We start from the raw sequence: 26127 nt of genomic DNA on the forward strand, positions 1-26127 counted from the left end.
TTGAAGTACTGCTGTTGTAGTTCTTCAAAATCCTGTTTAAGTCTGCGATGCGCTTCACGATTCCGTTCGGCGTCTCTTTCCAGACTTTTGATCGCTACCTCCCTGTCTGAAATATCAATCATTAATTGGTCTCTATCAGCCCTTATAATTTGAAGATCTGATTCCACATCCCGTAACTGGGAGTTCAATGATTGGACGTTTCCCTCTGTTCCTTGCAATTGGGATCTCAACTGTACAATCTCTTTTTTCCTAGATTGTGCAAGAATATCTACCTCTAATAACCCATATAACACAGAGGGTAGGGCGCCTAACAACCTCTTCTTCAGTTCGGAATCCGAGGTTATTGTGATCATACATGAAAGATAGTGATCCACCAGACCCTTAGATTGAAATATATGATCAGCTTCCTGTTTTATACTTTTCCTCATTCTGCTTATCCATTCATCTACTTCCTCATTATATTTCAGTTGTATAAATATAAATTCCACAATTTTTCGGAACGTCTGTTCCAAATGCAGTTCTGAATCACTACCTGTAGCACTCATGATTCAATAGCCAATGCAATAAAACCAGCTCAATAAAACGTTTTTACACTGTTTAAACCAGTAATGGAAAGTAAACGGATCTCGCTGGGGCCTCCAATTCTTATGTCGGGCGTTTTGTCAATGTTTGTATAACTTGTTAAAAGTAATTATAAAATCAAAAATGTAAATGTAATGCTCCTGGGAAAAATAGGAGGAGCTTAAGATACAAACATACGCCTAACTGTGTGAGCTTGTTTTCCGAGGTTTTACAGTACTGGTTTAAACATGCAAATAAATGTGAACCAATTTATAAAAATATCAATTTAATATCGAATAAATATTACAATATCAAAACAATATAATATTGCACTTTTGATATAAAACAAAACTCATAAGGTCATTCTTATAATAAGCAATGAGCTGGATAATAATTTCAGTAAAACATCAAAATGTTATTATACTTAATCACCAAATACAAAAGGCTTAAACCAATTAGCAGTCAACTCAAATACAGTGCAGAGTTATGACTCATCAAATATGGCCGTCGGCCCTGTTACTCAATTTACCACAGGGTCTCTGGAGACAAAATGGATGAATTGAACGACAACAAAATGGCTGTTATCAAAATCAAAATGGCTGCTATCAAAAACAAAATGGTGGCTATCAAAAACAAAATGGTGGCTATCAAAAATCAAAATTGCGCAGTCCAAAATCAAAAATGCGCTATCCAAAATAAACTGGCTGATGTCAGCTATACCATTCAATATAACAAATTTAGGATGACTCAGTGGATCTGACGACTGGGCGTTGCCCCACAATCGCTATGCAATCAACTATAAATGACAGGAATTTTCCCACTGTCTATACTTTAACCTCCGCTGGCCTGTGATACTACACAGAGCAAGCGGGTAAAATACATATAATTTTGGAATAAGATATCTATTGAGTCGTCCTAAATTTGGCTAGGTGTGGCTTGCACATGCTGCGGCAAAGTATCAAAATATCTAGAGGAGGTAGCTTGAAAGGTCTAGCTTTTATCCAAAAAGAAAAATAAGTTATGGATTTCACAGTCAGCGATTCTTGAACGATTGATTGTGTCAATCTAAAGAAAAATATACCCACTGAATGGGTTTTATCAAATATGCGGAATGAGTAATTCCTGTGCACTGGAAGAACGCACTCCCTTTGGCTATAAATGACTATAAACTTAAGAAAGACAATGGTCAATAAATCAAACGTTCAGATATTTGTGCTGTGATAAGCCATATGCTTAAAAAGAAAAATCAGAACTGGTTTCAAATATAGTCACCAAGATGGCCTCTGGGCGTGTTCCTTTTAGGCGTGGTTGCGTTCAGATGGCATGAATCCTCTATGTCCTGGTCTGCTCAGATCTCTTGATGGTCTCATCCTTTCTCATTGAATGACCCCTCTCATCTTATTCCCCTCACTACCTATGGTCCTGCCCAGGAGATTAAATCTTCTAGCCTATCACTGGGCAGTGGGAGTGACCAATGGGAGCTTTCTGTGACTAATCTTTAACCCAAGTGTAATACTGGCTTTCACCCTTTGTAGGTGCTGTTGGCTAACTAATCACAGACTTACTGGGATATTTGGTAAACTAAAAACAAAAATCATGTTTTATTATAACCCAACAGTGAATAAATCAATGTTATAATTCCTCTATGGATAGCTGACCTTGCTGGAATCACTGGTTATTATTTATTATACAGTGACCTTTTCTACCATATTTCGGATAGATTGGATTTGATCCAAAATCATAGTGACATATTGAAACCCACCATGTTTCCTTATATAAAACATTGTTTTTGTTAGCATGGTTTTATATCTCTAACATTATTGTTTAATATACAACACTGGTAAACATTTACACATTATGACTGGTTTGTCCAGCTATAGGAAAAACAAAGGTAACATATACAATGCCATAACCTTTTAAATATCCCTTCTTAATTATTATGCAATAATACATACATGTGCTGTCTGTTTTCTTAATCTAGATGGGAATTGTAATATAACTTTATGCTTTTTAATATGAACTATTGCTGACAGCATAGTCAATATATTTCCCAAGCTTCGTTTTATCCATTAACTAAGGAACCTGTGTTTCTCAGCTGACATTGTCTACCCTTCACAATGAGGACATCTGGATTTACTTGGATTAAGATGTAGACACTCAACACAAAGGGGTTTGAGCAATTGCACACAAAAACTGGTTCATTTATAAACAAAAGTTAGTGAAGGTTCGTCTGTTTTTCATTGTTACTTAACTTCTTGTTTGGCCATTGTTTGTCCTAGCAAGGTACAACCTGATATCATTATTCCTGCAAGTTGCATAGGATTACCTATTGCAAATATTACAGCAGCTGACTGCCTGTTATTCCCAACTAATCTTTCTAGAGGGCACAGACTGTGCAATTCGGTATTACTTGGCAATATTAAAATAAGCCATATATATATTCCTAAATATTCAATGCACCTATATTAATCTATAATAACCCTGATCATCAGAAAGTCTTTGTCTCCTATAACCTAAGGGAAGGAAATTATTAGGTTTTATTCCTATTTGATCATACACAATTCAGTTTATCGGAAAAACGATATTCCGCCATATGGAAATCTCGACACAGCTGAGTCCGCTCTACAGCAGACTCGACTGGCATCAGCTATTTCTGCCTATTTCTGAGCCGAGAGCCGCAACAGCGCCCCCACTGGAGCCGGGGAAGGTAAATATTGTACAGCTTGACAAACTGTGAGATTACCGTGGGACGAAGGTGGACGGGGGAAGCCTCGATAGGATCCAGAGCCTTACCCCTACCGAGGTGAGTACCCCCAGAGGAACTTTTTTTAGTACAGAATCTTATACCTCCCAAATTTTTGAGATCAGAAAGAGGGAAACTTAAGCCACACCCCTAATCACACCCCTAAAATGGCCCTAGTAACGCATGCTAATAATATTTAATTAAAAAAATATGTTGTTTTATAATTCAAACCTCATTGGTCCTTTCTATTCTGGTTCATTTTCCTTCATATTAACATTTGGAATTTTAGTAATATATCAATTTAAAGGATGGGAATAAAGTTTAGAGTCAAGCAAACACATTTTTTAGGAGAAAAATAGATATATTTACACACATCTGTCCATCGGTTGTGAAAGAGGGACAAATGAGGAAGAAAGAGGAACAGTTAGGAGCTATGGAGTCTAGCTGTTGCTGTGAGGATGTCAAGTCGTCGTAGTTCCTGCGATATGGTGTTGAAAGAAGGCGGTAACCCCTAGCAACCACCTATCACGTTTTTACAAGGGACGCTTGCTGCGGCTCCTAATTAGCCTTTGGCTGGCGGTAAGAGGATTTTCTTAAAGGGAAATCATGTATTTATGAAAATGTGTGCACTGAATGATCAGGTGTTTTGCAAGGTGGTCCAGAAGTGGGGTATTCCTCAGATCCGTCTTTGGGCACCCCCAGAGAATGTAAAACTCTTGAATTACGGTACTCAACTTGGTTCCATCATCCAGCCTCAGCTGGAGTAGATTGTCTGAATCAACCTTGTGAGTTCAGCTTGGGCTATGCCTTCCCACCTTTCCCTCTGATCCCCAGATTTCTGCAATTCAGACAGCTCTGCCATTCACAAAACCCATCCAGGCAGTCCTTCCGTTTCCGTACTAATAGTACGCAAACTGAAGTCACCACTGAGGACATCTTGTGGCCAAATTGTAAAAATACATCCTCCCTTTTTTTTCAGTAAATGATCCCTAGTTACCTTGTTTTTCCTATTTAAATTAACCCCTGACCTACAAATAAAAACAAATACATAAATAGTTACCTTAGGGACTGAACTTTTTTAATATGTATGTAAAGAGGGTATATTACAATTACTTTATAAATTATGGGCTTGTAATTAGGAATGCATGCATAACTAAAAAAATGCACCTTTATTTCCAAATAAAATATTGGCGCCATACATTGTACTAGGGAAACATTTTAAACGTTGCAATAACCGGAACAAACGGGCAAATAAAATGTGTGGGTTTTAATTACGTTAGCATCTATTATTTTAAAACTATAATGGCCAAAAACTTAAGAATAATTATTTTTTTTCCAATTTTTTTCTTGTTATTCCCATTAAAACGGAGTTAGAATAAAATAATTCTTAGTAACCCCCAAAGAAAGCCTAAACGGTGGCAAAAAAACAAGGTATAGATTGTTTCAATGTGATAAGTAGTAATAGGTCGAATGAATGGAAGGAGCGCTGCCAGTTGAAAATTGCTCTGTTTTTTAAGGGGAAAAACCCTGCGAGGTGAAGTGGTTAAAGTCCAAGTTTCAGCAATATCGGCTTTAACAAACCAGAAATGGGCACGAGAGCCAAAGGTCATTCAGTTTATTCAAGCTGTCCTAAAGATGCGTCTTCCCAGAAAGCCTTGCTTTCCACTGAGGGCATTGTCCTCCCCACTCACCCCACCCCCTCTGTGCTGCTCCATCATGTGGCCACTCCTTCTGCCCTTCTCCCCCCAGCGTATCAACAGAAAGTACAAAAACATCAGGTATGGGGGAGCTCCCATGCAAAAAGACCAATGGCGTGCCTCAGCCTTGAGTCACAGTCCCGGTGACAGAAAAGAGGCTGGCCCAACCTTCTTCAGTAAAAGCAGCTCTCTATTAGAAAGTCATTCAAATGACAAAGCAATAAAAATGGCCATAAAAGCGGGCTAGGGCCATTTGTAATGCTTTGTCATTTTAATGACTTTCTAATAAAGAGCTGCTTTTAGAGGTGTTGCCAGCCTCTTTTGGACCTATCAACAGAAAGATTCTCTAGCCTGAAGGCTAGCGATGCATCTGTACAGCCTCGGCCATGCACTGTCGCCCAAGGGATTGTGTGTCCCCATCTCTGCTGTGCGACAGGCCCCGTATGTGAGCACAAGGATTTAAGGTGCTCATTAATGGTACAATATTTTCCTAAGATGTAATCATTCTAGATTTACGGGATCATAAGTCATCGGAAGGTGATTATCGATTGCACTGGCGTACCTACCGGGGATGCGACCCCATCAGCCGCAGGGGGGCCCGGGGCCGCTCTAGGGCCCACTCACTGTGCGCAGGGGGAGCGCTGCCGCCCGCCCGATTCTGGTCCCCCCAGCAAGGTGCTCAACTGTCCGCAGCATCTAATAGACGCTGCGCCAGTTCATTCCCCGCAGCACGGCTCCAGCAGCCTGCATATTCCTCCGGCAGGCAGAGCAGGGCTACGGCAAGATGGCTGCCGAAGCCCTGCACTGGAGACTCTCCAGTACAGGGCTTCGGCAGCCATCTTGCCGTAGCCCTGCACTCTGCCTGTCAGCGCGGGAGATGTGCTGCAGTGCACAGGACAGGAGGATTGTTGCTGGAGGAGCTGCGCACCAGAGGCCGGGAGAGACTCCTGACAGGTAAGTGAATAGTTTTTTGGGTTTTTTTACAGGGGCATTTTTTTTTCTGGTAACTGCTGCCCACATTACGATTTTCTGGTGTCTGCTGCCCACATTACGATTTTCTGGTGCCTGCTGCCCACATTACGATTTTCTGGTGAACGCTGCCCACATTACGATTTTCAGGTGTCTGCTGCCCACATTGAGCTTGATTCACAAAGCGGTGCTAACTGTTAGCACGCCTGTGAAAACACCCTTAGCATGTCTAAACGAGCTTTTCGCGCACAAAACGCGCGTAAAAGTTTATGCGCGTAAAATTTTACGCGCACACTGCACAGAGCGCAGGGCGCTCCGCGCGAAGTGCCCATTAAAGCCTATGGGACTTAGCACGCATAGACCTTTGCGCGTGCAAAGTTAGCACGCGATCTGAATGAGAAATCCGGTGCTAACCTACTTAGCACCCTGGTTAGCACTAGAGGTGTACCGAACGGTTCGCCGGCGAACGGTTCCAGGCGAACATTGGGGGTTCGCGTTCGCCTGCGCCAGGCGAACTTTTCCGGAAGTTCGATTCGCCCCATAATGCACTATGAGGGTCAACTTTGACCCTCTGCATCACAGTCAGCAGGCACATTGTAGCCATTCAGGCTACAGTAAGCCCTGGAGCCCCACCCCCCCTTATATAAGGCAGCCTCCGGCGGCCATTACAGTCACTCGTGTGCCTGCTAGAGAGAGGAAAGGGACAGCTGCTGCAGACTTTTTCTCTTAGGGACAGATTAGTTAGGTTCTAGGCTGCTTTGCTTGTTCCTGACTGATTAATATTGCTTTTAAAGCACCCAGCAACAGCTCTTTTCAGAGCTCAACCTGTACATTTTTTTTTCTGACACTTTTGTTGCATGCACAGCCTTGCTAATTGATAGTGTGTGTGCCACTGCCAGCAGCCCAGCACATTCAGTGACTGACTGCCTGTGTGTGTGACAGGGAGCTGCACATTGTACTACCCAGTACTGCATATACCCCAGTACCTGTTGTGTTTACTTAACCCACCTCATCACTGCATATACCTAGCTTTGTGTTGAGTGAACCCAGCTCACTGCATCTAACTACCCAGTACCTGTTGTGTTTACTTAACCCACCTCATCACTGCATATACCTAGCGTTGTGTTGAGTGAACCCAGCTCACTGCATCTAAGTCTAACTACCTGTTGTGTTGAGTGAGAACCCACCTCACTGCATCTTAAGTACCTTTACTGTATACTGTTCAGTGAACCCAGCTCACTGCATCTAACTACCCAGTACCTGTTGTGTTTACTTAACCCACATCATCACTGCATATACCTAGCGTGGTGTTGAATGAACCCAGCTCACTGCATCTAACTACCTGTTGTGTTGAGTGTGAACCCACCTGGCCACCTCACTGCATCTAACTACCTGTTGTGTTGAGTGAGAACCCACCTCACTGCATCTTAAGTACCTTTACTGTTGAGTGAACCCAGCTCACTGCATCTAACTACCCAGTACCTGTTGTGTTTACTTAACCCACCTCATCACTGCATATACCTAGCCTTGTGTTGAGTGAACCCAGCTCACTGCATCTAATTACCTGTTGTGTTGAGTGTGAACCCACCTGGCCACCTCACTGCATCTAACTACCTGTTGTGTTGAGTGAGAACCCACCTCACTGCATCTTAAGTACCTTTACTGTTGAGTGAACCCAGCTCACTGCATCTAACTACCTGTTGCGTTGAGTGTGAACCCACCTGGCCACCTCACTGCATCTAACTACCTGTTGTGTTGAGTGAGAACCCACCTCACTGCATTTTAAGTACCTTTACTGTTGAGTGAACCCAGCTCACTGCATCTAACTACCCAGTACCTGTTGTGTTTACTTAACCCACCTCATCACTGCATATACCTAGCGTGGTGTTGAGTGAACCCAGCTCACTGCATCTAAGTCTAACTACCTGTTGTGTTGAGTGAGAACCCACCTCACTGCATCTTAAGTACCTTTACTGTATACTGTTCAGTGAACCCAGCTCACTGCATCTAACTACCCAGTACCTGTTGTGTTTACTTAACCCACATCATCACTGCATATACCTAGCGTTGTGTTGAGTGAACCCAGCTCACTGCATCTAACTACCTGTTGTGTTGAGTGTGAACCCACCTGGCCACCTCACTGCATCTAACTACCTGTTGTGTTGAGTGAGAACCCACCTCACTGCATCTTAAGTACCTTTACTGTTGAGTGAACCCAGCTCACTGCATCTAACTACCTGTTGTGTTGAGTGTGAACCCACCTGGCCACCTCACTGCATCTAACTACCTGTTGTGTTGAGTGAGAACCCACCTCACTGCATCTTAAGTACGTTTACTGTTGAGTGAACCCAGCTCACTGCATCTAACTACCCAGTACCTGTTGTGTTTACTTAACCCACCTCATCACTGCATATACCTAGCCTTGTGTTGAGTGAACCCAGCTCACTGCATCTAATTACCTGTTGTGTTGAGTGTGAACCCACCTGGCCACCTCACTGCATCTAACTACCTGTTGTGTTGAGTGAGAACCCACCTCACTGCATCTTAAGTACCTTTACTGTTGAGTGAACCCAGCTCACTGCATCTAACTACCTGTTGTGTTGAGTGAGAACCCACCTCACTGCATATAGCTAGCATACCCCCGAGATGGACAAAATGGAAAAACCAGGTAGAGGAAGAGGTAGAGGCAGACCCAGAGGAAGGCCACCAGGCACCGGCAGGTCTGTGGCTGTGCGAGGTGGTGTTGCTGTGATTTCATGCGGACCTGCCCCAAAATACAGTGCTCAGAAGAAGGCACGTGCCATCACTTTCCAAAATCGTGAGGAGGTGATTGAGTATTTAACACAGAACACCTCATCTCCCGCAGCCACCAGCGCTACAACAAGCACCACATCCGCTGCATTTGACACTTCGCAGGAGTTATTTGGTGGTGGTGGTGAAATCACTGATTCCCAGCCACTACTGCAACAACAACAAGAAGGCGCAGGTACACCACCTCATACGTCTGAGTTAGGTGGCGATAGTATGGACGTAACGTGTGTGGATGGGGATGATGGTGGACCACCTGAAGTTGGTGCACTTGAGGAGGTGTCTGAGGAGAGCGCAGCTGGCCAGGAGGATTATGATGACGATTATACGGATACCACATATGTTGCCGGTAGAGGAGATGACCAGGGGGACAGTTCAGAGGAGGAGTCAGAGAGGAGTAGGAGGAGACGACTCCATGATAGAAGCAGAGGGAGCTCGTCCTCAGAAACAGCTGGGGGCAGTGTCCGGTGCCATGTATCGCCAGCTATGGCCAGGGAGCACACATGCCCTTCAACGTCAGCGGCTGCTGATGCCACCGTAGCGCCATCACCCCAGGGGGGCTCAGCGGTTTGGAAATTTTTTCACGTGTGTGTCTCAGATCGGAGCAAAGCCATCTGTTGTCTCTGCCAGCAAAAATTGAGCCGTGGAAAGGCCAACTCTCACGTAGGGACAATTGCCTTACGAAGGCACCTGGAGAGAAGGCACAAACAGCTATGGCAAGAACACCTGAGTAAAAGCAGCACTCCTCAAAAGACAAGCCAAACTCCTTCTCCTCTTCCTCCTTCAGGTGCATCGTCTTCATCCACTTTCTCCCTTGCACCTTCACAGCCACCCTCCTCCACACCGCCTCTTCCCTTGAGCGGTTCCTTCTCCTCTGCCCACAGCAGTACCCATCTGTCCGTGAAGGAAGTATTTGAGCGGAAGAAGCAAATGTCTGCCAGTCACCCTCTTGCCCGGCGTCTGACAGCTGGCGTGGCGGAACTATTAGCTCGCCAGCTATCACCATACAAGCTGGTGGAGTCGGAGGCTTTCCGTAAGTTTGTGGCCATTGGTACACCGCAGTGGAAGATACCAGGCCGCAATTATTTTTCTCAAAAGGCCATACCCAAACTGTACCGTGCAGTTGAGAGGCAAGTGGTGTTATCTCTGGCACACAGCGTTGGGTCAAGGGTCCACCTGACCACGGATGCCTGGTCTGCCAAGCACGGGCAGGGCCACTACATTACATACACAGCCCATTGGGTCAACCTGGTGACCGATGGCAGCAAGCAGGGAGTACGTGGCTGCGCAGAGGACCGACTTGTCACACCTCCACGGCTTGCAGGCAGGCCTCCAGCCACCTCCTCTCCACCTGCTATCACCGCTTCGCTGTCGTCATCCTCCTCCTCCTTGGCTGGTGCCGCCATCTCCTCCCCAGCTACACAGCCCCAGCACCCCAGGGCCTATGCTGCATGCCAGGTGCGACGGTGTCATGCAGTGTTAGACATGTCTTGCCTGAAAGCGGAGAGTCACACTGGAGCAGCTCTCCTGGCTGCTCTTAACAAACAGGTGAAGCAATGGCTGACCCCGCACAAGCTTGAGATCGGCAACGTGGTGTGTGACAACGGCAGCAATCTCATTGCTGCGTTGAATTTGGGAAAGCTGACACACATACCCTGCATGGCACATGTGCTTAATCTGGTCGTGCAAAGATTTGTGTCCAAGTACCCAGGCTTAGAGGATGTCCTGAAGCAGGCCAGGAAGTTGTGTGGGCATTTCAGGCGCTCTTACAAGGCCATGGCACGCTTTGCAGAGATTCAGCGTAGAAACAACTTGCCGGTGAGACGCCTGATTTGCGATAGCCCGACTCGCTGGAATTCCACCCTGCTGATGTTCTCTCGCCTGCTAGACCAGGAGAAAGCCGTCACCCACTACCTGTATCATTACAGTACAAGGACACAATCTGGGAGGATGGGGATGTTGTGGCCCAACAACTGGACACTGATGCGAAATGCATGCAGGGTCATGGAGCCCTTTGAGGAGGTGACCAAACTGGTGAGTCGCGATGAGGGCACCATCAGCGACTTGATCCCCTACGCCTACTTCCTGGAGCGTGCCGTGCGTAGAGTGGTGGATACAGCTGTGGAGGAGCGTGAACAAGAAGAGTTAGGGCAGCAGGATTCATTGGAGCCATTTACACACGCACCCGATGTTTCCACAACACCGGCGGCAGCACAGAGGGGGGAGGAGGAGGAAGAAGAGGAGTCGTGTGGGGAAGGAGAGGAGTCAGACTCTGATGATGGTGATGATGAGGAAGGTGTTTCTATGGAGGAGGAAGAGGCGGCGGAAGGAGAACAACCGCGGCAGCCATCACAGGGGGCTTCTGCTGCTCCACGTTCCCGTGGTATTGTTCGTGGCTGGGGGGAGGAAGAGGAGTTGCGTCCCGTCACTGAGGAAGAGCAAGAGGAGATGGAGAGTACCTCTGCATCCAGCTTTGTGCAGATGTCCTCTTTCATGTTGTCCAGCCTGTTGAGGGACCCCCGTATCAAAAATCTCAAGACGAATGACCTGTACTGGGTGGCCACGCTACTAGACCATCGGTACAGGCACAAAGTGGCGGACCTCTTACCAACTCAACAAAAGGCGGAAAGGATGCAGCACTTGCAGAACAAGCTGTCGATGATGCTTTACAATGCGTTTAAGGGTGATGTGGCTGCACAACGTAATCAAGGTACCACTGGCAGTAACCCTCCTCCTCCCAAGTCCACGCAGGCAAGAACAGGACGCTCCAGCGATCTCAGGGTGATGTCGGACATGCGGACGTTCTTTAGTCCAACTCCTCGCTATAGTCCTTCCGGATCCACCCTCCACCAACGCCTGGACCGGCAGGTAGCCGACTACCTGGCCTTGAGTGTGGATGTAGACTCTGCGAAAAGCGACGATGAACCCTTGGACTACTGGTTGCGCAGGCTTGACCTGTGGCCAGAGCTGTCCCAATTAGCCATACAACTCCTCTCTCTGGAGGCATAGTTACTGAGAAGAGAAGTCGCCTAAGTCACGACAGTGTTCAGTACCTGACCTTTATCAAAATGAATGAGGAATGGATCACGGAGGGCTACTGCACGACCGAAGACTAAGTCAGTCCACTCCCCACACACAGCATCTCTGCCTGCAGGCCGCTTGACTGCCTTCTCCGCCACTACCAACAGGGTCCAGGACTCTAGGCGGATTCCTGAATTTTTAAGGCCGCTGCTAGCAGCGGCCGCTACACTAATTTTTCTGGTGCGTGTACATGTGCCCATCCCCCTTCGTGATCATTACCTTGCCGCGGTGAAGGGGCTTGCGCATCACAATGAAGCAATGACCACCGGCTATTTGAGTGTCTCGGGTGGGGGTGGCACACAAAAGATATTAAGGTCGTTGCTTCATTGTGGTCAGACCAAATTTGATCAGCTGGAAAGTCACTGTTCTGTCATTCAGCTACATCAGCCGGGCAAGCATATGGGCTGAAAAGCCACCATCACCTGCACTCTCGTCACGGTGCGCACCAGTCCAGCACGGCCGTCACTACACAAGCGGCTGTTTGCAGTCACTGCATACCTTTCACTGCATCTGTGACTGCACATTATACCTGGCAGTCAGTGCATAACTTGCACTTCAATGGATACACTTTCAAACAATTTAAAAATACAACCATCTAAACTTTCAAACAATTAAAAAATACAACCATCTAAACTTTCAAACAATTTAAAAATACAACCATCTATCATTTTCAAAAAAATTTAAAAAAAGGGCAAAAAAACTTGCCCTCCGTAAAACATTCTTGGCAAATGCTTTCGACTTGGTTTGTCTTCCGCTGGCTCAAGGGTCCATCTGACCACAGATGTCTGGTCGGCAAAGCACGGTCAGGGCAGCTACAGCATGGGTCTCAGCAGGCTCCCACTTCGGGCCGGAATCCAACCTTCATTCCCCGCAGTGACAATGGCAGACTTGCCCTCCATAACGGATTCCCGTTAAAGGATTTAAAGTTAGTTCATTTCAATTAGGGCCGAAAAAGGTCCTCCTGAGTCCTGTATTGTTATTTTTGGTCACTACCTCGGGGCGGGCGTGCATGCCTGCCTGCTTCCCTCCTTGCCTGGATTTGTGGTGGTAGACGTTGATCAGGCTCCAACTCCGGAACGCAATACAAGAGGGAGCTCGTCCTCAGAATCAGCTGGGGGCAGTGTCCGGCGCCATGTATCGCCAGCTATGGCCAGACAGCAAACATGCCCTTCAACGTCAGCTGCTGATGCCACCGTAGCGCCATCAGCCCAGGGGGGCACAGCGGTTTGGAAATTTTTTCACGTGTGTGTCTCAGATCGGAGCAAAGCCATCTGTTGTCTCTGCCAGCAAAAACTGAGCCGTGGAAAGGCCAACTGTCACGTAGGGACAAGTGCTTTACGAAGGCACCTGGAGAGAAGGCACAAACAGCTATGGCAAGAACACCTGAGGAAAAGAAGCACCCCTCAAAAGACAAGCAGCGGAGAACAACCGTGGCAGCCGTCACAGGGGGCTTCTGCTGCTCCACGTTCCCATGGTATTGTTCGTGGCTGGGGGGAGGAAGAATGGATACACTTTTAAACAATTTAAAAATACAACCATCTAAACTTTCAAACAATTTAAAAATACAACCATCTAAACTTTCAAACAATTTAAAAATACAACCATCTAAACTTTCAAACAATTTAAAAATACAACCATCTATCATTTTCAAAAAATTTAAAAAAAGGGCAAAAAAACTTGCCCTCCGAAAAACATTCTTGGCAAATGCTTTCGACTTGGTTTGTCTTCCGCTGGCTCAAGGGTCCATCTGACCACAGATGCCTGGTCTGCAAAGCACGGTCAGGGCAGCTACAGCATGGGTCTCAGCAGGCTCCCACTTCGGGCCGCAATCCAACCTTCATTCCCCGCGGTGACAATGGCAGACTTGCCCTCCATAACGGATTCCCGTTAAAGGATTTAAAGTTAATTCATTTCAAATACACAGCAGGGCCTCGAAAGTCCGCCTCCTGTATTGTTATTTTTGGTCACTACCTCGGGGCGGGCGTGCAAGCCTACCTGCTGCCCTCCTTGGATGTGTAGAGGTAGCCGTTTCTCAGGCTCCACACCGGATTCCATCCCTCATTCCCCGGCCATTACCCGGGGTCACAAATGACAGACTTGCCCGCCTCCATATGATTCTCGTGAAAGGAATGTGGTGTCATCTTTGCCCGCCATAACTGGTTCTCGTTAAAGGATTTAAAGTACATTCATTTCAAATACACAGCAGGGCCTCGAAAGTCCTCCTCCTGTATTGTTATTTTTGGTCACTACCTCGGGGCGGGCGGGCGTGCATGCCTGCCCGCTGCCCTCCTTGGATGTGTAGTCAGGGCCGGATTTGTACTTTTTACCGCCCTAGGCCGACTATACCGTCTGTATGGTTGTTATCTCTGTGTGCCCCAATAAGAATTCCCTTACTTTCCATCATTGGTTTCACAGACAATAGCTATTTTAGTAATATGCATATAGATTATAAGTTATGTTTTCCTTAAGAACTTTTATGTTATGCTTGCCATTTCGTTAATGATGGACCCAGTTAGGCTGATGTGTACCTGCAGGATAGAGCTTACAGGTCTTGCTAGAATGACACAAGTACAGGACAGAGAGTTCAAAGGTTAAAGCTGTCCTTGTAGATAGGGATGGCTGCATAGAACAGCTGTACTGCCCCTCAATGAGCCGCCCCTATATTTCTAGTGCCCTAGGCCATGGCCTATGTGGCCTTGCCAGAAATCCGGCCCTGTGTGTAGTGGTAGCCGTTGCTCAGGCTCCACACCGGATTCAAACCTCTCATTCCCCGGCCATTACCCGGGGTCACAATGGCAGACTTGCCCGCCTCCACAGGATTCTCATTGTAGCGGTACTGAACAAGTACACAGCAAGTAGAAAATGTAAATTAAAAACAAAACGTAAGCTTTTTAACAATGCCATGGAAAGTTGAGAAGGAAGTCACACATTACCTGACATCACTGAGTGAGGAAGAGCAATCACGCCATGTTGCGCAGTAGTCCAGCATGGCCGTCACTACACAAACAGCTGTTTGCGGTGCGTTACACAGTGAGTTTGGTGTGTCAGTGTGAAGCAGTACTCTAATTACACTCCCTGTTTGATGTATACACATGCAAGATGTTTGAAAGCACGTTAGGCCTGCAATTTAGCATTCAATGTGATTTCTGCCCTTAAAACGCTGCTTTGCGTCACATCCAGATTTTTCACCGGGACTTTTGGCATGTATCCCACTCCGCCATGCCCCCCTCCAGGTGTTAGACCCCTTGAAACATCTTTTCCATCACTTTTGTGGCCAGCATAATTTTTTCTGTTTTACAAAGTTCGCCTCCCCATTGAAGTCTATTGCGGTTCGCGAATTTTTCCGCGAACCGGACCTTCTGCGGAAGTTCGCGAACCCGGTTCGCGAACCGAAAATCGGAGGTTCGCGACATCTCTAGTTAGCACGTCTAAAGACTTTAGACGTGCTAAGTAGGTTAGCACCGCTTTGTGAATCAAACCCATTGTGATTTTCTGGTAACTGCTGGCCACATTACGATTTTCAGGTGTCTGCTGCCCACATTGTGATTTTCTGGTAACTGCTGCCCACATTGCGATTTTCTGGTAACTGCTGCCCACATTGTGATTTTCTGGTAACTGCTGCCCACATTGTGATTTTCTGGTAACTGCTGCCCACATTGTGATTTTCTGGTGACTGCTGCCCACATTACGATTTTCAGGTGTCTGCTGCCCACATTACGATTTTCTGGTGTCTGCTGCCCACATTACAATTTTCTGGTGCCTGCTGCCCACATTACGATTTTCTGGTGTCTGCTGCCCACATTACAATTTTCTGGTGCCTGCTGCCCACATTACGATTTTCTGGTGAACACTGCCCACGTTACGATTTTCTGTTGACTGCTGCCCACATTATGATTTTCTGGTGAACACTGCCCACGTTACAATTTTCTGGTGCCTGCTGCCCACATTACGATTTCCTGGTGCCTGCTGCCCACATTACGATTTTCTGGTGACTGCTGCCCAGTGCCCACATTGCGATTTTCTGGTGACTGCTGCCCACATTGCGATTTTCTGGTGACTGCTGCCCAAATTGCAATTTTCTGGTGAACTCTGCCCACATTGCGATTTTCTGGCTCACATTACGATTTTCTGGTGAACATTGCTCACGTTACGATTGTCTGGTGAATGCTGTCCACGTTACGATTTTCTGGTGAACGCTGCCCACATTACGATTTTCTGTTGAACGCTGCCCACATTACAATTTTCTGATGAACTCTGCCCACATTACGATTTTCTGGCCCACATTACGATATTCTGGTGAACGCTGCCCACATTATGATTGTCTGGTGAATGCTGTCCACGTTACAATTTTCTGGTGACTGCTGCCCACGTTACAATTTTCTGGTGACTGCTGCCCACGTTACAATTTTCTGGTCACTGCTGCCCACGTTACAATTTTCTGGTGACTGCTGCCCACGTTACAATTTTCTGGTGACTGCTGCCCACGTTACAATTTTCTGGTAACTGCTGCCCACGTTACGATTTTCTGGTAACTGCTGCCCACGTTACAATTTTCTGGTGACTGCTGCCCACATTACGATTTTCTGGCCCACATTACCATATTCTGGTCACTGCTGCCCACGTTACAATTTTCTGGTGACTGCTGCCCACGTTACAATTTTCTGGTGACTGCTGCCCACGTTACAATTTTCTGGTCACTGCTGCCCACGTTACAATTTTCTGGTGACTGCTGCCCACGTTACAATTTTCTGGTGACTGCTGCCCACGTTACAATTTTCTGGTGACTGCTGCCCACGTTACGATTTTCTGGCCCACATTACGATTGTCTGGTGAAGTGCTGCCCACTTTACAATTAATTTACAGTGAAACGCTGCCCCATTACGATTATTTTGCACCTATGGGGGGGGGGGGGGCATCGAAATATTCGCAGGGGGGCACAGTGATTTCTAGTTACGCCCCTGATTGATTGTTCCCATTAATAATGAGGGCATTTTCTCTCTTCAGATAGGATCTTAAAGAGACAATGAAGTCTTTTTTTTTACCTTATTTTCTTGTAAAGTCCTGTTCCACATTAAATTCTAAGTGGATTCGCTGCATTCCCGCTGCAGAATGAGTGATTTACAGCAAGTAAATAGCAGATTTGTCTTCCTGGTAGCGGCAGAGCTTTGTGCTGTAAGTCTGCCTCCTCTCCAGTCAATCTCCGCCTATCTCCACCTCACCCCACCCCTCTGGCCCAGTGCACACCAAAACCTCTAGCAGATCCTCAAAACGTGAGAGGTTTTTTGGAGCAGATTTCAGAGCGATTCTAGGCATGTTTAGAGAGGTTTTCTAACATGCCTAGCGTTTTTGGGAGCATTTTTGTGCAGCAGATTACACATTTTGTTACAGTAAAGCTGTTACTGAATACCTTCTGTAACAAAAACACCTGGAAAACCGCTCTGAACTGGCGTTTTCCACAGCGGTTTGCGTTTTCCTATACTTTACATTGAGGCAGAAATGCTTCTGCAAACCGCAGACGTGCTGCAGGAGGCACGTTTGCAGTTTGCTAAAAACCTCAAACCGCTGGTGTGCACCATCCCATTGAAATACATTAGCCAAACGTTTTCACAGGCGGATGCGGTTGGCGGATCGCTCCTGAAACCGCTCGGTGTGCACCGGGCCTCTCAGTCTTCTTTCACAGAGAGGGACGGGGAGAGGCGGAGATCAACAGAGAATGACTGGAGAGGAGGCGGAGATACAGCCCAAAGCTCTGCCTCCCCTGGGCAGCAATATCTGCCACCTGAAAAGTCGTGAAATTTTGCAGGGCTATTTCTGGGCAATAAATCCCTCATTCTGTTGCGGGAATGCAGCCAATCAGCTTAGAATTTATTGCTGAAGAGGACTTTAAAAGAAAATACGGTAAAAAAGAAACTTCTGTGTCTCTTTAAAATCCAACATTTTGATTGCCAAAATTCTATATTCCAATTGACTAGTGAAGAACGCAATCTGCTTATTATGATTATGTGAAATTTCACTTACAATTTCGCACTTACGGCCATATGTAATTATGATTGGGAAATTCAATTGATTTTGTGTAGTCCATTAGTAATTTTGCTTAATTTTCATGTAATATCATGCCGACTTCAGTGGTTAATAGCAAACTCCCCATACATTGCTATATTTGTTATGGGGAATAGTGGAAACAAGTCCAAAATGTTTTTTTCAAACAGATCTTGTAGTTTTTGAACAAAATCTGTTTTAAAAAAATGGAAAAGAAAAATGTTTTTTTAAACTCAGCCAAATGTGATTTTACCAAGTTTAAAAACCATTTCTCCTTTGCGTTTCTAAAATCGACTTTCTCAAAAACTACAAGGTCTTTTTTTTTACTTATTCCCACAATTCCTCTTAACATTCATAGCAATTTTGGTGACAATAGTGTGTGTGGCGGTTTTCCTATTAACCACTAAATTCAGCATGAAATGACGCAAAAATCACAGGAAATTACTTGCAAAATTACAGTTCCTATCACAGTGACAAATGACATTTGTAACTGTACAGGAGCATGATGGGTGAACGTGCAGTGGAATTGTGCATGCGCTGACTGGCCCCGACTGGGGAAATTTCAGAGGACCATAGTGGAGATTCAAGTCAGCCCAGGAGGACAGTGAGGGAGCCAACGTTCTGAAAGGGGCTGGAGGAAGCCCCGGGTATGTATAAATTAACCTCCCACCCCTGTCTCAGGTATATGTTAACCACCTTGTGGCCGCCTAACACCTATTGGTGGTCACAAGGTGGCTCCCCCAGGACCGCCTAACGCCGAAAGGCGTAAGTCCTGGGGGAGGAGTTTGCATCGGATTGCGCTGCGATGTGAGCGCATCCCCATTTAAGTGACATACAACGGTATGGGCCAACAATCTGCCACCAGCAGCCGATTGACCTACATTTTTCATCTGGAGTTATCAAGTAAATCGAGCCAGAAATCGATCGATTGGTCAATCAATCATGCTGCCTGTTGCATCAATTTCTAGCAGATTCGATCAGAGCGATCGAAATGGTCATATATCAATGGCAGAAATCGATGAGAGTATGGATACCTTAACACCAGTGCCAAGGTCTACAAACACCCACCCCCATAACAAAATTAAATCTCTGTCATGATCGCTGCTGCAGCAGGTGTTGCTGGAAGTAGTAGTGCTGCAGCTCAGGCAGTTCTGATGTCTTTCCATGCAAGCTGCATAGCTTTGTCTGCCTTTCCCTGCGGTCAGCTTGTGACTGATTATCATTCACCTGTGTGGGAATCTGCATGTCTGCTCCCATTGGATGACCTCAGTATAAAGATCTGCTTCCTGCAGGGTTTCCTTGGGTTTTCATAGCTTCAGTTTAAGCCCGTCTTGCTGTCGCTTCAGCCCCCGATCGTGTTTCTTGTTCTAAAGATACTTTGCTGGTCTTTGCATCATATATTGGTTCATTGCCAATATATATGCATACCAGCACGTTTATTATTTTCCTTGTATTCGTGTTACGTTGATACATCAGTGTCGCTGATGTATACGTACACGAACTGTTTATATCCTGTGTGCAGTTAGTCAGCTTTCCAGCACGTTTTGGTAGGTTGCGCATATCGTGATCACCCGTGCTGAGTTAGTTACCCTGTTCCTGGTCCTGTTTGTGGATTGCGTTCATCTCTGCGAAGAGATAACGAATCCTTCTGAATCCTGTTCTGTTACTGTTTGTGGATTGCGTTCATCTCTGCAAAGAGATAACGAATCCTTCTGAATCCTGTTCTGTTACCGTTTGTGGATTGTGTTCATCTCTGCGAAGAGATAGCGAATCCTTCTGAGTCCTGTTTCCTGTATTACTCCAGTCCTAGTCAGTGTTCCTGCTTATGTCATATATCGGTTCATTGCCGATATATACATATGTTAGTCAGACGTTACAAATAGTTTCATTGATAGCTGTAATTGTAATACGCTAGGAAATCATACTTATTGTATTTTTGTCTGTGTTACGTTCATCTATCTCGATCCTGCTATTTCCTGACTATCCTGTCCTGTCTATGTGAGGCACGCCATCGCTGCAAACGCATTGGCTGCCTCATTCCAGTCTGTCTTGTTGTGGACGCTTGCTGTCACTAAGTAGCCGCTAGCTAGCAAGCGTTCATTCTGTCTACCTGTCCTGATCTCCTCAGTTCTGGTTTATGCGCTCAGCGCTACCTTGCGCTGAGACGTTATCGCAAAAGTATTGTTTGTGGCTGTCGGATCTGCACCGGCTCTGTGCGCCACAATCTCCTTTTGGAGTCAGTCCTCCCCTCCACTATACTAGGGATAGCCTGTTTCCTTGTGCTAGTGTGTGTACCTCCTCCACGTCAGCTCATGCGTTGCATGCTGACTGTGGAGAATACACCACCAAGCCTTACAATCTCCCTTTCAATTGATGAACTGTTTCATAGTTATCTGAACTTCATCAATATGTTGGTGTTGGCAGATAAAATCAAAGTGATCATAACTGGTGGGATACTGATCCATGTTTAGCTACCTTAACAATTTATGCCACGCGAACGTGAGCTTCACGTCTGCAGCGGCAGCTGCTAGAGCAGCAGGGACGCGCTAGTCACCTCCCTGTAGTTTGGGGGTGTTTGCATGCGATCGTGCGGGGAAATGCCCGTGATCGCGATGTTGCTGGTAGCAGGGGGGGATTGGCTGCAGGGGATAAAAGTCCCCTGTGCCAATCCGAACATGTCCGCCGAGAATAAACACTGTTTTTGTTCAAAAACAGTGTTTATTCTTAAATAGAGCCGCCACGCTTCCTCCTGCCGATGATTTCCGCCGCTTTCCGCCACCCGATTGTTTGATTTATTCCCATTCATCAATCTCCCCGCAGCCCACCCGTGATGCAGGCTTCCATCGAAACCTGAGTCACTTTCCTAGTGACAATGTAGCAACACATTGTTTCCTATGCAGAATACTTGTACACTACATAGTATTTTGCTCAGCGGGGACATCTTATGGCCAAATAGTAAAATTACATCTATAGACTTTAGGGAATGAAAAAAAATAATATGTATGTCAAGAGGGCAATATTATTATAAATTTGTGGGCTAAAAATTAGCGATGGATGTAAAACTGAAAAAAATGTACCATTATTCCCCAATAAAATATTGTCACCATACATTATACTAGAGATATCATTTTAACGTTGCAATAACCGGGACAAATGGGCAAATACAATTTGTGGGTTCTAATTACGGTAGCATGTGGTATTTTAAAACTATAATAGCCGAAAACTGAGAAATAATGATATTTTACATTTTTTTTCTTAATTATTCACGTTAAAATGCATTTAGAATAAAATAATTCTTAACATAATGTACCACCCAAAGAAAGCTTAATTGGTGGCAGAAAACAAAAACAAGGTATAGATCATTTCTTTGTGATAAGTAGTGATAAAGTTATTGGGGAATAAAAGGGAGGAGCGCTGACAGGGGAAAATTCCTCTCGTCCATAAGGTGAAAAATACCGGCGGGCTGAAATGGTTAAAGGATACATGAGAGAAAAATAAAAATTGCTGATCTACTTACCTGGGGCTTCCTCCAGCCTCTTGAACTCTCTCTGTCCCTCATCACAGCTCCGCTGGCTGCCACTCTCCCGCGGTCTCCTCCCTAGTGGCCGTCAACCCAGACAGGTCGGCAGCTTCTGCGCATGTCAGCGGGACTGTAAACAGGGACACCGAGACTTCAGGGGCTGGAGGAAGCCCCAGCATTTTTTATTTTGCTCCCATATATCCATGTAACTATTCCTCACCAGGGCCCTTATTCAATTAGCTTTTTCTCCTAAGTATTCTGCTATGAGATTAATTATCATCTTCTGTTTCAAATAACTTTTTAACACAACTGAAAAAGCACCGAAAAGTATGTGAGAAAGTACTGTCAAAATTATTTTTGTATTTTCTTGCTTGCTGGTGGTTTAAAAGTCATTTTATTGACAGGGTGTAAAAATGTCACCTAGGAGAAATCAAGGTAGAGAAAGTTAGTTGAATAACAGCCCAGGTCTCACAGTTTAGGCTCTCTAATAGGTTTTTGGGTTGTGGTGTAAAACTGCAGCAACTGGACTAAAAAGCATGCAGACTCCTGGAGAACATCGTAACGTCAACAGTGTTCACCAGTTAGTCACTGCAGCAAATATTGCATGTGAATGGCTATCATAACTCAGATTGTCACAGCTATTTTATCAGTTTATTATAAATGTTATCTAGAAAAATTAAACAACAACTAAGTTATAGATCCAAAATGTTATTAAAATAAATCTGGCAATCACATCTTCTTCCATCAGCTGTTAAGTCTGAACAGTTTCCAATAAAGTCTCCTGAAGCCATCTTGAATTTCTTTGGTCCTCACTCCATACACGATTGGGTTTATCATGGGCAATAGAAGAAAACTCAGAACCTTTGTGCACGTCTTTAGGTATAGGGGAGGGTGTGGAAAATTGAGAAAGAGTAAGAGAGGTAAGCCAGAGGACATGTAGAACATTGACAGTAGGATGGCGTGAGAGCTGCAGGTGCTAAGGGACTTCCAGCGAGCCTGGGTGGACTTCAACATGTGGACAACTTGCAAAATATGAATGTAGGAGAAGACGACCAAAGCATTATCACCTCCTGGGAAAAAGCAGATGAGGAGGATCATGTATATAACTATAGAGGTCAAATCTCCGCAAGAAAGCTGTATGACATCGACGCATTCGCAGTAGGAGTGCGGGAGTATATTTGTCTTGCAGAACGTCATACTGGACGTTAATGCTGGAATGGGGATCAGAAATAGAGAAGAACGTGACACAATGAATGACACCGATTTAATGATGAATGAACTGTTCATTATGGTGGAGTGTCGTAGAGGGTGGCAAATGGCCACATATCGATCAAAGGACATTAAAGCAAAGAGTGAGGACTGGGCCGCCAGCATGGTATAGACGACATACATCTGTGTCAGGCAAGCCAGGCTACTGATGGTGTTGGAACCACACCACAGGATGGCCAGAGCTTTTGGGATGACGGTGGAGGAGACAGTGAGGTCTATCACGGCCAGCAGAGATACAAATATGTGCATCGGCTCATGGAGTTTCTTGTCTATCTTCACCAGGGTAATGATGGTGCAGTTACCCAGAATAACCACCAGATACATCACCAGGTACAAAAAACCAGCCAACGTCTTCTGCTCCTCAAGCCAGGTGAGTCCCAACAGGAGGAACTGGGATGGTATTGGGCCATACACGTACGATAAGTTCATCATTGTTCTGAAAGATGGAACAAGGAAGCTTAAAGTGCTGCCAGTCAGGTTATACCAAATTTTACATAAAATGACTCATCTGATGAGAGGTGTTTATTAGTGTCACCGCTGACTTTAGCCTCATGTAATAAGATTTCCTTGACACCTCCTCTGGTATCTGTGTCTATACTGCTATATATCAGTATATATATATATATATATATATATATATATATATATATATATATATATATATGTGTGTGTGTGTGTACAGTATATATATGGGGACACAGGGGGACCAGGAGGAGGCAAAGTGGGACAAGGCAAGGAGGGGAGACAGGCACAGGGAGACCAGGAGGAGACACAAGGGGACCAGGAGGAGACAAAGTGGGACAAGGCAAGGAGGGGACCCAGGCACAGGGAGACCAGGAGGAGACACAAGGGGACAAGGAGGAGACATGGGAAGACCAAGAGGGGACACAGGCATAGGTAGACCAGGAGGAGACACAGGGGGGACCAGGAGGGGACAAAGTGGGACAAGGCAAGGAGGGGACACAGGGGGACCAGGAAGGGACACAAGGGAACCAGGAAGGGACACAGGGGGACCAGGAGGGGACACAGGGGGTCCAGGAGGGGACACAGGGGGATAAGGAGGGGACAAAGGCACAGGGAGACCAGGAGGAGACACAGGGGGACCAGGAGGAGACACAAGGGGACAAGGAGGAGACATGGGAAGACCAAGAGGGGACACAGGCATAGGTAGACCAGGAGGAGACACAGGGGGGACCAGGAGGGGACAAAGTGGGACAAGGCAAGGAGGGGACACAGGGGGACCAGGAAGGGACACAAGGGAACCAGGAAGGGACACAGGGGGACCAGGAGGGGACACAGGGGGTCCAGGAGGGGACACAGGGGGATAAGGAGGGGACAAAGGCACAGGGAGACCAGGAGGAGACACAGGGGGACCAGGAAGGGACACAAGGGAAGGGACAGAGGGGGACCAGTAGGGGACACAGGGGTCCAGGAGGGGACACAGGGGGACAAGGAGGGGACACAGGCACGGGGAGACCAGGAGGAGACACAAGGGGACAAGGAGGAGACACGGGAAGACCAAGAGGGGACACAGGCATCGGGAGACCAGGAGGAGACACAGGGGGGACCAGGAGGGGACAAAGTGGGACAAGGCAAGGAGGGGACACAGGGGGACCAGTAAAGGGGCATAAAGGGACCAGGAAGGGACACAGGGGGACCAGGAGGGGACACAGGGGTCCAGGAGGGGACACAGGGGGACAAGGAGGAGACAGAGGCACAGGGAGACTAGGAGGAGACACAAGGGGACAAGGAGGAGACACAGGGGGACCAAGAGGAGACACAGGCACAGAGAGACCAGGAGGAGTCACAGAGGGACCAGGAGGGGACATAGGGGGACAAGGAGGGGACACAGAAGGTCAGGAGGAGACACGGGGGACCAGGAGGGGACAAAGGTACAGGTGGACCAGGAGGAGACAAAGAGGGATGAGGAGGGGACATGGGGGACCAGGAGGGGACACAGGGGACCAGAGCGAGACACAGGGAGACCAGGAGAGACACAAGGGGACAAGGAGGAGACACAGGGGGACCAAGAGGGGACACAGGCACAGGGAGACCAGGAGGAGACACAGGGGGACCAGGAGGGGACATAGGGGGACAAGGAGGGGACACAGAAGGTCAGGAGGAGACACGGGGGACCAGGAGGGGACAAAGGCACAGGGGGACCAGGAGGAGACAAAGGGGGATGAGGAGCAGGGCCGGCGCTACCATAGAGGCAAAGGGGGCAATTGCCCCAGGGCCCCAGAGCTTGTAGGGGCCCCCAGTGGCTACAAGAGGGAAAAAAATTCAAATCGGCCTTATAGTTTTTGAGAAAATCGATTTTAAAGTTTCAAAGGAAAAAGAATACACATTTAAAAACCTGCCGACTTTAATGGTTAATAGCAAATCCACCTTAAATGCTAGAAATCCTAAATTTGCAGGATATGTTAAGGAGATCATTGGGAATAAGAGGAAAAAACAATTTTTCAAAAAGACCTTATAGTTTTTGAGAAAATCGATTTTAAAGTTTCAAAGGAAAAAGGTACTTTTAAGTATACTTTTAAATGCGGTAAATGTCACTTTTAGTAGCTAACCTAACGGTAGTGTAATTTTACATGCGTCAAAAGAAAGAGCAATACATTTCCTGACAGGGTTTCCAGGGGGTCCATACGCAGCCGCAGCGGTTTGGCCAGGGATCGCTATACAGCCGCAATATGGCTGTATGAAGATCCCTGGCATTTTTTCCTATTTCCCCCCCAAAAAAATTTATGTTTAGAGTGTGGGAATTTAAAAAAAAAAAAATGATATGGGGTCCCCCCTCCTGAAACTTTTTAACCACTTGTCCCCCATGCAGGCTGGGGTAGCCAGAATGTGGAGCTCCGACCGATTGGGGCTTCACACCCTGACTATACCAGCTGCAAAAAAGGTCCCTTAATGCCGATTTTTGTTCCGGGGTATCTATTGGGGGGGCCCCCCAGTTTTTTTTTGCCCTGGGGCCCCATAGTTGCTTAAACCGGCCCTGATGAGGAGGGGACACGGGGGACCAGGAGGGGACACAAGGGACCAGAGCGAGACACAGAGAGACCCGGAGGGGACACAGGGGGACATTAGTGGGCAAAGGAGTACACAGTAGGACACACTGAGGACAAAATGAGACACACAGGGGAGCAAAGGAGGACAGAAAGAGACATAAGAGGACACTGAATGGGGTAGAACATCTACAAGAGGCCCCTTCACCATACATGCACCAGGTTTAGTTTATTTCTTCCCCTGATTTTTGCCCTTTAAACCCAGGTGCGTCTTATGTGTCGGAGCATCTTATATCCTGAAAAATACGGTAACTCGCATCTGCAAGCTACTTATCACCTGGAATTGTATCAGGCCCTCATTATTAAAGAAAAGAGTGTAAACAATGTATAAAACGGCAGCAACATAAACACTATCAGCATAATTCACTCATACTC

The 26127-nt window shown here is 46.4% G+C and overlaps 1 protein-coding gene across 1 annotated transcript; it reads right to left on the reverse strand.

Moving 5' to 3' along the window:
• Positions 1-22162: 22162 nt before the first annotated feature.
• On the reverse strand, positions 22163-23119 carry LOC137544574 (olfactory receptor 51E1-like). Its single transcript, XM_068265672.1, has one exon. The coding sequence runs from the start codon at positions 23117-23119 to the stop codon at positions 22163-22165; it is 957 nt and encodes a 318-aa protein (XP_068121773.1).
• Between the last annotated feature and the right edge of the window lie 3008 nt (positions 23120-26127).

This window comes from Hyperolius riggenbachi, chromosome 2 (assembly GCF_040937935.1).
Source record: "Hyperolius riggenbachi isolate aHypRig1 chromosome 2, aHypRig1.pri, whole genome shotgun sequence".
In the NCBI taxonomy this organism is placed as follows: Eukaryota; Metazoa; Chordata; class Amphibia; order Anura; family Hyperoliidae; genus Hyperolius; species Hyperolius riggenbachi.